Below are 16,033 nucleotides of genomic sequence, written 5' to 3'. Positions count from 1 at the left end.
ATTTAATAAGTGGATAGATTTTAGAGCTCAATATAAGATCGATCCGTCAAAATCGATCTTTCTCTGAAGATCGCCCAATCCTAATTAGTGAAGACCATCATCTTGAAGCGGAGCCGATTGAAAGTGATAGAGAGCTAACGGAAGATGAGTGTTCTGATAGATCGGAGGGTGGAGAGAGTGAATCTGAACATTATTTTTATTTGAGTGATTTGTTTTTGCTGGACGACCCTCTGACGATGAAAAGTGAACAAACTGAACGCGGAAAGTTGCCTGATCGCTATTCTGACTTCGTAGTGTGCATTTCTACGCAGTTGATGGCTGAACCAGCGAACTACGGTGAGGCGGTAAGGTGTCCTGAAAAGGATTCGTGGAAGCAAACGATGGAAGACGAGTTCCAGTCGCACATGGAAAATGGTACTTAGGAACTGTGTAACCTGCCACCCGGGAAGATAGTTATCCGTAGTCGCTGGGTGTATAAGGTGAAATGCAATGAAGCTGGTGTAACTGTAAGATTCAAGGCACGAGTTGTAGCGCAGGACTACAGGAAGCAGTATGGTGTAAATTTGAGCAGTATGGATGGATATTGAGCGAGGAGCTGACGGGATCTACAGTTTGAGTGTGAAGTCGTATATTGAGAAGCTAATTGTACGGCTGGGATTTGAAAATTCGAAGACGACGAAGACACCGATGGACGACGGACATTTCAGAGAGTGAACCTATGGAAGATGGCACGATGTACCGCAGTCTTATCGGTGCGTTGATATACGTGGCGGTTTCTGCTCGTCCTGACATAGCTACGAGTGCTTCGATCTTGGGACCTAAGTTTAGCCAAACGAGTAATCCGCTTCCTCAAGGGGGCCAAGAATTGGAAGCTGAGACTTGGTGACGGAAAGTGTAAAGTTCTGGAAGCTTTCTCCGACACCATCGTCTACGAAGACAATCAAGGGTATCTGAGTTTTGTGGCATCCGAACGGACCAGCAAGAGAAGCAAGCACATTGAGACGAAGAAGTGTTTTATTCGGGATCTTTGTGATAGAGGTCTTGTGCAGTTGCGGTACTGCCCAGCCGAAGTAATGAAGGCGGATATCCAGACCAAACCGCTTGGTGCGGTGAAGCATCGTCAGCTGACCGTGTCGACCTTCATACTCTCATATTGGCAGCACGCCCCTCTAAAGTGTGCGCATCGATTAGAGAAAAACAGACTGTTTTCCCTTTTTCTGAACATTAATAAACTTGTAATCGACACCGCGTGCGTTCTTTATTGTTCTCCGGTAATAGTTCTGAATTCCTCCCGTATTTTTCCATGACTACGTATGTCCACTTCATTTACCTGTCCCAAGAGTCCCACAGAATTTGTCTCTCATGCCCGATTTATAAGGAACAGTTTATCACCAAAACGTACAAGGTGGCTCGAACTAGCACCCACTACAAGAGATAGAAGTGTTTACGACGGGTTAACTAGTGCCAAGCACGATCACAGTGGCATTATTTTATAACAATTACTGCCCGAGCTGTAATGCCAGAAAGTTTCCTCCAGCACAAGAGTCCATTTAATGACTCGGCCTTTTTTACTACCTTCCCAGAGCGTATATTACCACATTCAGTATAACCGCAGTAAAACAAAAATTCCAGAAGCTCAACCACTACGGTTGTTAGGTGGTAAAACTCGAGTGTAAGAGCTTAACTGAATTGGTGGAATGTATAGGACGTTGAAATTAATAAATTAGCAACACATCCTACGTCTACGTTCCTTTCTATGCTTTTTTCTGTTCAACAATAATCGCATCAAAATCGAACCGTGTGAAAAACTTCATACTTTTTGAAACAAGATACCTGGTAAATAATGATAATCTGTATGGATTCGATCGGATGGATTCAAATTAAATAGCATATCACAAGTCCAACGGAGAAAAAAAAATATTCGTCTCCTCTTAACCAAAATATCACAGCTCAATGTTCCGTTAATATGTACAATGTTTTCACACCGTTACACCTCCCAAACACCTCCACAAACAACACTCTCATAAACAGTAGCAAATGATTTTCCAACGATCAATTTTCTACGCAAAACGCTTACCCTAGTACTGTAGATGTAGTATTGTAGATTATTGTAGCTAATCCTGTGCGAAAACGTTTATTAGTTGGGCAAAGTTATTTAGAAACACATGAGCACCCTATATCGCGTGTAGTTTCTCCAGCACTAATTATCGCAGGCGTTAAATTTACACCATAAGCTACAACACAAATTGACATAATCCGGATGAAGCAGAAGAAAATTATCCTCTCGCCAGACGATTGCAAACAATATGCCACTATTTATACGTACGGTGCAGCTACGATGATAGCCGTTCATAGAACAAGCAGGCGAGGGCGTAGTGAAAGGCAAATCACTAAGTGGATGAAAACGCTTTAGGTGGTAAAATCACAAATTGTTCATCTCTACATATCCAGACTGTAATGTGCATTTCTACAGCACCCATGTAAGCAAATATCCATCTGATCCTTGTTTCTTTGTGTATCACTAGTACTCATCTAGATACCTATTTTGTGGATGAGACACATAATGTCATGTATGTATCAGATTGCTTTTGAGACAGTCAAAATGTTTAAAATTAAGGAATATGCTTCATGACTCTCACAGCGGTCATAAACCAAAATTTTAATAATCATCCATGCTATGTATTGTCATATTTTAGCAAATTTCAGCAAATGAAAGAAATCAAAACAATGGCCAAGAATTTGTTTTTTCTCTGTTCGAAACATAAATTCAATGTGAACAGAATTTGATCTATTGTGGTAAGGTTACTGTCCCTATAATGTCGTCCTAAGTGTCCGTATTATTGGTTTCAATGGCAACCAAAAATATCTATTTGTAATGTCTAGATGACGAATTGTTCTAGGAAAAATAAAATAAACATTAGATTTTTTATCGATGGGCCCCTATCTTTAAAGCAATAGCCAACATTAGGGCCATTACCCCTATAGCCCATGTCCTTAGTTTAGTGTATGTCGTATTACTTCAATGCTATAGAAAATTTATGAAGTAGGGGGGTTCCTAATGTCGGCCTAAGTGTCTTTAGATCCATAGGCCTACATTAGAGCCATTTCCCCTATTCGGTTGTTCTAATTGTAAGCTCCCGCTGCTCAAAAGCACCGTCTAACGCAGTGTTTTTTAACCGTTGAACACATGTTGGTAAAAATTAGAGATGTTTTAAGGGTCTCGCAAAAGTATTGATTCAGATTATTGTGAATTACTATGTGAAAATTAAAAAAAAATCACTAATATCGCTCAAACTTTAGTTTAAGTTGTCCAAATGTTGTCGAAATTCAATATGTGGTTGGGAGCTGTTCATAAACTACGTAGACATTTTTTTGGGATTATTGACTCCCCCTCCCCCTGCGTAGACAATTGTCCATACAATTTTTTTTTACATTTGTATGGGCCGTGGAAAATTTTCAACAGTAGTTTATGAACAGCCCCTTGCATTAACTATAATCAACAAGCCTATATTTGTTTTAATTAATGAAGTAAATAAACAAATATTTAGCGCGCAAGCTGACCTATTTTACTATTTTTTGCATTTATATCTCTTTATAATTGTTGCCAAAGAAACCTGTTCAGGTTTCAAACAACCCAATATTAGATCCATAGGCCAATATTAGAGCCATTTCCCCTATATCTAAGTGTTTTTACATTGTTCCTGCCTTGACAATTCAGTTAAGAATTATCAATGTTTCTTCTATGTCACCTGTCACCATTTGCAAGAGAGTTTGTGGGGCAATACCAGGCGGGATTCATGGGTGCCCACTAGAGTGATGCAAAATTTGAAATTTTCGCTCCACAATACTTAAACGATTCCAAATGGGATCCTGACTAACCTCTCAAAATTTGAACCCATTTGGTGAGAAACTGAGATGGCACAAACCATTTGAAATTTGTATGGGAATTACTATGGTAAAACCAAGATTTTTGTTCATGTCTATCTAATAATTCACCAAATCGGTCTGCTTCAAAAGCTTTCAACTGTACTCGTAGGAAATTTTTCCAGCTACAACTTTGCTGAGAATCACTTTTTGATTAAATGCAAGGATCGAAAGTTATCAATGGTTCAATGCGCTGACGTCTTGTGATCATGCTCAATCAACTGCTCAGCAGGCAACATTGGTGTTTCTGGGGCGTTGAATAGGACACAAAAGTCATGGCTACTATGTCACACTGCAAAATACAGTGTTGCCTACAGAGCAGCTGCTTGATCATGTCATAAGTTTACCAATCTCTTAAATAATTAATAACTTTTTTCTGTCTCGTTTTACATAGAAACGATCTTCAGAAAAATTGTAGCTGAGAAAATTTTCTATAAAAATGGCTATCGAACTGTTTCGCAGCTCATTATGGAAAAAGACTAGAAGGCAATGAACAAAAAATTGAGATTTCCCATAGTAATTTACATGTACACTTCAAATGGCTTGTGCGAAGTTTGTTTCTAATCAAATGAGTTGTAATTTTGGGAGGCTAATCAGGACCCGATTTGAAACCATTTAAGCACTGTGGAGCGAAAAAGTCAAATTTTGCATCAGTCTAGTGCCCACCAAAGACCAAATTTGTGGAATTGAAGTCGGTGTATGAGTCAGAAGGAATTGAACGAACTGATGGTTTGGAGTCGGTGTCGATAAAATTATACCGATACTGACTCGTAGAAGATTGAACTCAGAATACTCTGTTTTTTTTTTTACTCTGTTAAATTCTATTAAGTAGGGGAGCTGGATGTAAATGCCCATACATAAATTCAGCAATCGACTAAATTTTCAATAGCGACCAAAAATATCAATTAGTACCGTCCCACTAGATAAAATTGATAAATAGCAGATTTTTAGCAATGGGCTTAATCTTAGATACATGTTAAGAACTTTAGTTTTTTATCAATTGGCGCGAGAAATGGCTATTTATCCAGAATAAAATTATGTTTCGCAGGAGTAATCCATCCAAGTAATTCAGTTTAATGACGTACGGTACCACCATTGGAAAATTTGGTTTAAGTATTGTTTCGCCAGATTTCTAGGTTGACAATATTTCTAAATTGCCTTAATCCTGAGGGGCTCAGGAGAGCTTCTTTGAAACATGATATTGATTTTTAGTAAAGGGAAATAATGGTTTCAACCAATAAGCAATAATTAGTAATAGCAATAGCATTAGTAATCAGTGCAAAAAAATTACGATCTCAAACTCCTGGATCGAAAAGTTGACGATGATTCAAGATTTTTAAACTTCCCCGCAAATCTAGAGCTTTCTGAAGTTTTAGGTGCTTACTTGAAGTAATTGAAAGTGCCCTAAAGAGCTCTGAATCTCAAGAGATCCCGCACCTTTCCTGAATTTTTCGATACTTTCATAAAGCTCATGGAACTTCTTTCGAAATCTCCAATAATTTTCCTGATATTTCCTGAAGACCTTGCCAATTTCCAGAAATTTTCGGACAATTCCTAAAATTCTTGGAATGTTTCAAAATGCTTGGAACTTCTCGAAAGTATCAACTTCCTGTAAGATCTCTAAACTTCCCCACGTTTTCTGCAGTTAATTGAATTTATCGGAAATTCTGTGATTTGTCGGACATTTATCTCAAGCTCATTAAGCTTCCCTGATGTTCTCAAGGCTATCTCTAATTGTATGAACTTCTTGAAGGTTCTCGATTTTTTTCTGAAACTTCCCAGAAGTTATCGAAACCACGATTTTTCCTGATCATGAGTGCACTAAGTTCTCAGAACTTCCCGAAGTAACGTAACTGCCCTTAAGATTTATAAACTTAACTGAAGTTTTCTTGAAGTTAATGGAACTGCCCTGAAGCTCATTGATATTCACTGAAGTTCTCGAAAATGTCCAGCAATATATTGAAAGCTATCGAAACTTCCCATTCCATGAAATTCTCAGAGCTTCTTTAAATTGAACGTTAATGGATATGAAGTTTTCATAATTTTCTATAAGTTCTGACGTTCATGAAGCTCGTAACTTCGGTTTGTTTGCTGGACTGTGTTCTTGGAACATCTGTAAAGTTTCTACAATTTTTCCGAAGTTAATCGAACGGACCTGAAGTTTTAAAAATTTAGCAGAAGTTGCCTGAATTTTCGTCATGATTTTTCAGACATTCAAGGAACTGTCATGAAGTTCTTAGAACTTTCGCAACGCTCTCTGAACTTTCCTAAAGATCTCGGAAGTTTCGTATGCGGAAGTTTCTTAAAGTTCATGTGATGCTCTTGATGTCAATAAAATTGTCGTAAAGCTCTCTGGCCTTCATTTCAAAGTTCACGAAGTTTTCTTGAAATTCATGGATCTGCATTGCTGTTCTCAGAAATTACCCTTAAGGATCTATAAACTTCCTCAATGTTCTGAACTTTCCTGTAGTTGTTAAAAGATTTCCGAATGTTTTGAATTTTTCTAAAGATGATGTTTTCAAAATTGATCTAAAGAGCTCTGAACTTCCCCGATTGTTCTGCAGTTCCCTGAACTTCTTAGAACTTCTAAAACAGTTCCTGTAATTTTCCTGAAACTAATGGAGTACCACGTAAACAATACGTATACAAAATGACCAACGAACATTCACACGGTATAATTCCTAAAATATAAGTTAATGTTAGGATTAAGTTTTCTTATGTAATTTGCAATATACACATATATTCTTAATTCGTGGATTTTTTTTTCAAAGCATTTGTTTTTATCCCCAGCAGCAATATTTCATCACTTTGAGAACACCTTGTGTTACGATGGGCGCATGTAGATCGATATTTATGCACCCAATTAGTTTTGATTAAAAAAAAAACAAATCGGTTTTGAGAGCTGGTTAGCTGGAGTAACCATGAGTAACCACAATTACAGGGCTGGTAGGAAGTTGATAGTTTGACCAATTTTTGGTGTGTACATTCATTACTTTGTAGGTGAAAAGTTTGTAGAAGATAAAGTGAGGCTACTTTAATGTTCATCATAATGTTTCAAACGATAAATTAATTATGTTGTTGATGGAAACTTTGTAGAACATCTCAAATCTCGGCGAAAATAAGTTTCACTGAAAAAAGTGCTTAAAAAATGTGTTCCTGGGACGTAATACATTTTTTTCCTTGATTTGTTTACCGTCGATCTTGTTTTCCGTGCTGAGCACCAATGCTACCGACGCCAGGAAGGCAGCTCCTACACCTGTACCCATCAACTCATGAACCGGGGACCAACGGTTTGACTTCCCTTCCGAAGGAAGTCGTGATCAGAGATGTTATGCCTCATAACATCCCGGCAGCGCCGACTGGGATTGAACCCAGGCCTGCTGGGGTGAGAGGTGAACGTAATACATCTCTGATTTATGGAATGCAACGTAATCAAAACTTTCATGTAAAAAAGGGAGCAAGACAGGTCAAATATTTCATTTCATCATTTTTTGAATTTAATCTCACGTCTTCTATAATGGAAATTTCTGTCAAAAGTGATGTTTGCATGTGGCCGTCTCCGGACCCCAAAATTTACATGAGTTTTTCATATCAGTTCGGCGCATATCGTTAAATCAGTTCGGCGCTCATCTCTTGTTGCGTTTACAGTATTATATGTATGTGTATTATATATGTTGCATGGGTGTGGTGTTTCTTATTGCTGCACACACTTAGAAATTATTATTTTTACACGAGACGTAATTCAGCTTTGACACGTAAACAATCATGGCATGAAGTAATGAAATTGGGTTGTTAGCGGAATGCTAAATAAAACAGCAAAAAAGGTTATCTTCCATTTAATTCCACTTAATTAATTTTGGTATCCATGACAGATACGTATTTCGACTACAATGTGCAGTCTTCATCAGTGTCATTCCCACTAAAGAACTTATCAAAATCTAACCCCCTTAAGTACTCATCCCCTTGGTTAAAAAAGTCAAGATCATAGGTATAAAAATGAAACTACAATGTGTTGAATCGGAACCTACCTAACTAATAAAAACCAAAGATTTAAGTAAGCTAAAGGAGAAAAATCTATACAATTCTCTAATAAGGAAAATCCCCAAAGGCTTGGTAGCCATCATAATGAAGTAATGAAATTGGGTTGTTAGCGGAATGCTAAATAAAACAGCAAAAAAGGTTATCTTCCATTTAATTCCACTTAATTAATTTTGGTATCCATGACAGATACGTATTTCGACTACAATGTGCAGTCTTCATCAGTGTCATTCCCACTAAAGAACTTATCAAAATCTAACCCCCTTAAGTACTCATCCCCTAGGTAAAAAAGTCAAGATCATAGGTATAAAAATGAAACTACAATGTGTTGAATCGGAACCTACCTAACTAATAAAAACCACACTGCACATTGTAGTCGAAATACGTATCTGTCATGGATACCAAAATTAATTAAGTGGAATTAAATGGAAGATAACCTTTTTTGCTGTTTTATTTAGCATTCCGCTAACAACCCAATTTCATTACTTCATTATGATGGCTACCAAGCCTTTGGGGATTTTCCTTATTAGAGAATTGTATAGATTTTTCTCCTTTAGCTTACTTAAATCTTTGGTTTTTATTAGTTAGGTAGGTTCCGATTCAACACATTGTAGTTTCATTTTTATACCTATGATCTTGACTTTTTTACCTAGGGGATGAGTACTTAAGGGGGTTAGATTTTGATAAGTTCTTTAGTGGGAATGACACTGATGAAGACTGCACATTGTAGTCGAAATACGTATCTGTCATGGATACCAAAATTAATTAAGTGGAATTAAATGGAAGATAACCTTTTTTGCTGTTTTAATCATGGCATGTAAAATCAAGTGTCCTGAAACTGAAACATCCCGACCAACCATTTCGTTAATTTTCTTTAATTTTCGATATATCGATCTTCAAAGACATTCATATGAAAAATCGATAGCGATCGTCACCATTTAATGAATAAATGTAAAGATACTAAAAACCTGATCGTGAATCATTTATAAACATCTTTATCAAAATGTTGCTATTAATCGTTACCTATGTAAAAATATCGATTCGTGTTGCCAGATCAAAATATCGATTTCTCTTGTCAGATCAAAATAACAATACACGGTACTGATATTTTTGGGATTTTTTTTTATCTGCATAATTGCTAGGTTTCGATCCCGTGCCATCTAGGGTGTACTGATTTCTTTGTTGTTAGCTAATCCTCGGGTCTACAGCTGCTGTTGATGAGCTTCTTAACGACTGGCAATCACACTCTAGTATATGGTGTATGTATATGTATGTACATCTTTTCAAGCATGAATTCAAAATTTATTTGTCATATCAATAACCAAAGTATCAAGATTCCTCATTCGGTTCAAAATGCCGAGAATTCTACCACGCTTGCTATCGCTGATTCTTAAGAAATGGCCGAGAGCGTATCGACGTAAACTTAAAGAACTATTACAATGGCAAACATTTTTATCATCGTGGCCATCGATCAGTCTTCCCGTTCATTTTCCAGCAGATCATGCTTCTCTCGATGAAGAACCAAATTTGTCGATAACTAATATAAACATTGCCATCTGTCATCTAGTGTGTATCAAACTCTCTTTACCCAGCGATGCAAATCGATAACAAGGAGATTATAAATGTGCATCGATGGTAATCTTTATTGTTCTTTGCCAAAGTTCAACGTTACGATGGTATCAGTATTCAAATATTTTTAGATGAATATTTATAAAGAAAACTATAGTCCTTGTGACACATCGAAATTAGAAGACATTTAGTATGGCATCTTTATAGATTACTATCATGCGACAGATAAAGAAATTATCTTAAATTTAAGTATCGATCAATAAAGGTTTTTAAATATATTCATCGAAATCAAAGAAACTTGAAAGTAAAGAATTACCGACATTAATCTTTATTTTTGTGTAAAGAACTTTGAAGAAGTTTCACGAATGGTTGGTCGGGATATGCAACTCGACGAAAAGTTCGTTTGCTTGAATTGATTTTCTCGTCCTTTTCAACTGATTCTTATGTCAAAAGGGCCGCTTGCAGGTGCTCAGGGCACTGAAATTTACATGTCTTTTTCGTAGTGTGCACACTTCGAAATACCTTATCTTACACGTGACGGAATCCATCTTTGACATAAAGGATGAGACGTAAACAAACATGTCATACACACTTAGAAATAACTACTTTTACACGAGACGTAATCCGTATTGGACGTAAATCATAGAACGTAAACAAACATTTCATGTAAAATTAAGTGTTCTCAAACTGAAACATCAACTAGTTGACGAAGAGAACGTTTGATTAAATTGATTTTCACGTTTCTTTCAACTGATTCTTATGTCAAAAGGCCCGCTTACATGTGTCGGTCTCAGGGAACCGAAATTTACATGACTTTTTAGTAGTGTGTATAAAATTAAGTGCTACAAGACTGAAAACTTTAAAAGTACGTTTGATTGAGCTGAATTTCACGTCTATTATGACTAAGTTTTTGGTTAAAATTGACGCTCGTACACACCAAAAAATTCTGAATTTTACTGGCGATGTAAACATCCATGCATGCAAACATTCATACATGTAAACTTCCTTTTCACGTAAATTAGCAACTTGCAAGAAATGTTGCAAACAAAAGTGGACAGTTGCATACAATATACGGGAAATTGCATGATATGTCTCATAAATTTACACGATCTATAATCTAAATTTGTATGATATATGACGCTCCATTTATGTGCATCATAGTAACTGAAAATTACACTACTTTTTTTTAGCTTTGTATATGTCAGTCTCAGAGCACCTAAATTTATATCAATTTTTCTAAGTGTGTGGGCTTAGGTCATATCTGTGAACCCAAATGTCAATCTGTGATAAAATTAAATCCATGGGAGTCAGAACAATATGAAACCAGGTGCTCTCAAATCTGTTCAGCCACCTCCGAGAAATATGAATAAATTATGTAGAATGAAATATTACGTTTCCTCACCTGCGTTGATTTCTAATTCCGATTGAAATGAAACAGAAGCATGTATTGCAACGTGTCAGCCTGAGACTATTTGAGCACGGACGATACATTTTGGCAATAATGATGATGATACATTACAATGCAACATCGATTGAAAATGTTTGTGACGGGGACATGGCAAACGAATTTTCAACGTTGCTGAACGACATATATGACCATGTTATCCACTTTTCCCTTCTACCTGACTACTACAACCCAATTGCAAATTTGCACCTGCCCTCAACTTAGTTTTTTCTTTGGATTTCACAAATAAGCACACTATAAGCCTACACCAGTTAAGCATACATAGGCCAGCGAAGACGAGAAGTGTCAACTTTTTCGCAACGATTAGTAGGTAAACGACAAAATGACAAGTCATGGTATAAAAAACGACAGATATTCAATATTATTACAACATAAACGATGTGATGGGAAGTTTTTCGTATCATATTCCAATTCTTATTTCTAAAATATGGCAGTGCTTGCCTTTGAGAGCTATTCCAGAAACTTAAACTTCTGGGATATGTGGAGCGGTTGCTCGAATCTACTTTTTCTCAATTATAAGTTCATTTCAAATCAATCTCTTCTTCTGGCGTATTCCATCTGCTGGACAGATACCTGCACAGATAAAAATTCTGAATTTTAATAGTGATGTAAACATTCATTCACGTAAACCTGTATTTCATCTCACGCAACCGAGCAACTTTTAAACAATGTTGTTTACAAAGATGGGCTTTTGTATACAATATTTGCTACATTGCATGAAATGTGTCAGAACTTTACATGATATATAATGTAAACGTAGGGTAAATGATGGCTTCGGCAGCTATCGACTGTTTTCGGCAACCATAATTTAAACGTTATTTTCGCTGTATTTTCTCACTAAAACACTTCGCTGAATGTATTTAAACGATTCCGTAGTCTTTCAGCTTCAATCCTACACAGTTCGAAAAAGTAATGTAAATTTCTGTTCAGTATGATGCACATAAATGGAGCGTCACACACACTACTAAAAAGTCATGTAAATTTCGGTTTCCTGAGACCGACACATGTAAGTGGGCTTTTTGACATAAGAATCAGTTGAAAGAAACGTGAAAATCAATTCAATCAAACGTTCTCTTCGTTGACTACACAGATAAAAATTCTGAATTTTATTTGTGATGTAAACATTCATTCACGTAAACTTAAATTTAATTTCACACAACGGAGCAACTTGTAAACAATATTGTTTACAAAGATGGGCTTTTGTATACAATATTTGCTACATTGCATGAATTGTGCTAGAACTTTACATGATATATAATGTAAACTTATATGAAATATGACGCTCCATTTGTGTGCATCATATTGAACAGAAATTTACACTACTTTTCGAACTGTGTAGCTGATGTTTCGGTTTGAGAACACTTAATTTTACATGAAATGTTTGTTTACGTTCTATGATTCACGTCCAATATGGATTGCATCTCGTGTAAAAGTAGTTATTTCTAAGTGTGCATATCATATAAGTTTACATGATATATCATGTAAAGTTCTGAGACATTTCATGCAATGTAGCAAATATTGTATACAAAAGCCCATTGTTGTAAACAACATTGTTTACAAGTTGCTCGGTTGCGTGAAATGAAATAGAAGTTTACGTGAATGAATGTTTACATCACTATTAAAATTCAGAATTTTTATCTGTGTAATACATTTTTACGGCTGAGAAAATCTGTTATGCCAGGTGTTTCTTCAAATGAAACATAAGCACATGAAAATACGGCTGATTTCGAGTTGCCGACAATAGAACAGCTGGTTAACACACAGTTTAAACGGAAAGGTTGCCGAAGTAAAAGAGGCTGCCGACAATAGTCACACTCATCTGAGAAGTTTGGAGCGCCTTAAAAACGTTTTCTACCCGGTGTGGACAGTTCTGTCGATTGGAATGGATAGAATAGCTAGCAGCAGATAAATGTAAACAAACAGACACGTCATATGTGTGCGTGACACTGAGAAAATGTTAATAGAAATGCGGAAGCTGCTTAGATTGCCGAGAATACGTATATTCCCCTATATGATATGTGACGCTTCATTTATGTGCATTATATTGAACAGAAATTTTCACTACTTTTTCGAACTGTGTGCAGCCAGTTTGGGGTGTGGGTGAAACCTGCATCATGCCATTCGTTGATTTCCTTCCGCTTTCTCACTCCATTTAATATATAGTGAACATTATATAACACAGTTCGAAAAAGTAGTGTAAATTTCTGTTCACTGTTCTGTGCACATAAATGGAGCGTCATCTATCATATAAGTTTACATTATATATCATGTATCATGTTATTAAATCATTACTTGTGAGAGATAGGGGAAATGGCTCTAATGTTGGCGTATGAATCTAAGATTGGGCCCATCACTAAAAATCTGATATTTATCAATTTTATCTAGACGAACGCGTCATTGGGACGGTACTAATGTATATTTTTGGTCGCTATTGAAAATTTAGTCGATTGCCGAATGTATGTATGGGCCCAAATTAGGGGCATTTAGGCCAACATCACATCCATTTCCCCTATATAGATTACATATAGAAGCAAAAATGTAACAATTTTTCAAAACATTTTAACTAAGCTAGATGCAAGTGGCTGAACTTCATTTGTTGTAGAAATCATTTGTATCCGTTTCTTTTCTGAAAACTGAGGTGGGTTTTAGTATACAAGGGATTAGTATGGCACTATTTAAGTAAACAAATATTTCTATTACTTATAAGGACTTAAAGTACTAAATAGAAGTTATACTTAGTAAGGTTATCTTATCTTTTTTTTACTCGAAACAAATTATAACAGGTTAACTAACTAAATTCAAGAAATGAGATTTAAAAATATAAACTAATGAAGATTGACAAAAATGATTGAAGAAACGAATGACGAACACCTTCAACCACTTCGAAATTTTTCGGGCTCACATGAATATCATCTGAACACAATTACACGTCAAAATGTACAATACATCATAAAACAATTAGGTTCATGATTTTTTTTTTCCTTTAAAACCGCTGTGCACTGACAAGGATGCACAACGTAAAGCACTAGAAATAATAAAAAAAATGTTTAGCCAATTTAAAATTACAAAGAACTTAACGATAAGAAATTCAAAAATTTAGGCATATTTTCACCATGGACCAATTGGTGAACCAATATAGCAACATTCGCAGCAACAGATCTTTAAAATGTTTTACCTATTCTTTTTTTGGTTTTTTTCTTTTCAGCAGTCCGATTCCGATGAGAACAGGCCAAGAAGCATGGATGAAAAATAAATCAGATCAGGAATTTGGTAAATCGGACAAAAGCATAACTCATTCTTCAGTTTCCTTAACATTATAGTCTATGTTGCTTTGTGTTGGCCCCCAAAAATATATTATCGGTTTTTACGCTAGATTGAATATCAGCATTAGATATATATTGTGTTGAGGATAACAATGAAAACATCGTTTTTATCGAACAATCGCACTTGTAAGAAACATTGCAAATTTATGAAGAGTTATATGAAATAAACAGCTATGAAAAAGTAATCAAATAAATCTCATTGACAAATCAATACATAAAAAACCCCTATCTTCTCCCGAAGTAAAACAAAAGACAATGGCAGCAAATACAAAGCAGACTAAGTATGAGGGTTAGTGTCAATAATAGGATATCAAACAAAACATGCAACTATTTTATACCAAGTCCTTGTGCAACAGTGATCCAAATAATCCATCTTCTAAACAAAATAACATCAACCAAGAGTCATCATCATCTATTTACTGCATTTCCATGCATTTTCGAACATGCAATTAATAGATGATTGCTCGACGGAGGCACTTAACCATTCAAATAATGCACGTTTTTCTCTCACCGTTACAATTTATCAGTATTTGTTCAAATTTTAATCTACAAAATGTAAGGCGTGTTGAAGTATTATTAGTAATTAATAAGAATGCTGTGTGTCCTCTAGACACACAACAAAAGAAGGCGCAATTATCAACATGTAAGGAGAACACTTTTAGATATTGTCGAAGATGAGTTGTATTTAAAGGCAGATGCAGCATGTACATGTGTAAAAATAAACGATTACATTCACATCTAGTGGAGAAACAAACAATTTACGTAGTATTAAATCAATTATTCCTCTGCCATCATACTCCTCTTCGATTCGTCCATAACGATGCAGCATAATCAGCGTGGCACATTACTTCAACTTTGCTTCATCATCATCATTAGTCAGAGCGTATGCCATCACAGTCGGTGTGTTAATTACTAAAACAAAAACGTACTGAATAAAGATCCTGACTGAAACAGAGCAGCGATTGTCGTTATCTGTTTCGGACATTTATGGACCACGTGGGTGCAATTGGAAACATTACAGGTAAGTATTTTATTTTTGTACTACCCACCGTACGAAATGTTAACAGTTTTGTATCTACGGTGCGGAGACATTTCAAAGGTTGTTCTCTGAATGATAATTCACAAACAATAACGATGAATAGGCAGGTTATGGTTTATTTAAATTGCCTCATAGGCATGACTGCGGGCATCTTCTGCCTGCAGTTAAGATAGGCAGCATGCTATGATAGTATGAGAGCACATATAAGCCCGTGTGGAACGCTACCATAACGCATCGCTTGTTGAGCAGAAAAACGAACCACTTTTTGATTCACCGATTTGTTTGCACTTCTCCTTCTGTTATGTGATGACATGTTTCTCCAACTCCTGGAGTAAAGCTTAAATAACATTATTTATTTAAATAGTGTTGTAAAGTTAAGTGTCATAAGTACTAAGAAAAACGTTGTCAAAAAATGATCTCTGTAAACCTACGCAAATAACACACTTTTACGTGGATAGACGTAATTCTAAGTGATCCACAGTCTTATATCATGTTTATAATTATTATTATACCACCCACATGTTATAAATGTTATAACTCCGAAGTGGGAGCATAGTATCAGTGATCGGGATGTTAGTTCTTCTTCTTCTTCCGTAAATCCACCAAAAATCATGAATGCCCAAAAAGTTGTATCCTTTTAACAGTCCGGAGGACCAGCCTATTGACTCCTTCTTA

At 36.0% G+C, this 16,033-nt stretch overlaps 1 protein-coding gene across 3 annotated transcripts in view; it reads left to right on the top strand.

The window, feature by feature from the left end:
- sNPF (short neuropeptide F precursor) overlaps positions 1–15,076 on the top strand; it is a 90,682-nt gene extending 75,606 nt beyond the window's left edge. For all 3 annotated transcript variants that reach the window (XM_065222569.1, XM_065222568.1, XM_065222567.1), the window contains one exon: positions 14,202–15,076. In XM_065222569.1, the coding sequence (XP_065078641.1) occupies positions 14,202–14,249 (48 nt within the window). In that variant the 3' untranslated portion in view covers positions 14,250–15,076. The remainder of the gene's footprint in view (positions 1–14,201) is intronic.
- The last annotated feature ends 957 nt before the right edge of the window (positions 15,077–16,033 follow it).

Source organism: Ochlerotatus camptorhynchus, unplaced genomic scaffold, assembly GCF_037179485.1.
Source record: "Ochlerotatus camptorhynchus isolate MF236.1 unplaced genomic scaffold, CSIRO-AGI_Acam_v1.1 ptg000176l, whole genome shotgun sequence".
Lineage (NCBI taxonomy): Eukaryota > Metazoa > Arthropoda > Insecta > Diptera > Culicidae > Ochlerotatus > Ochlerotatus camptorhynchus.
This window is presented reverse-complemented; position numbering and strand designations above follow the sequence as displayed.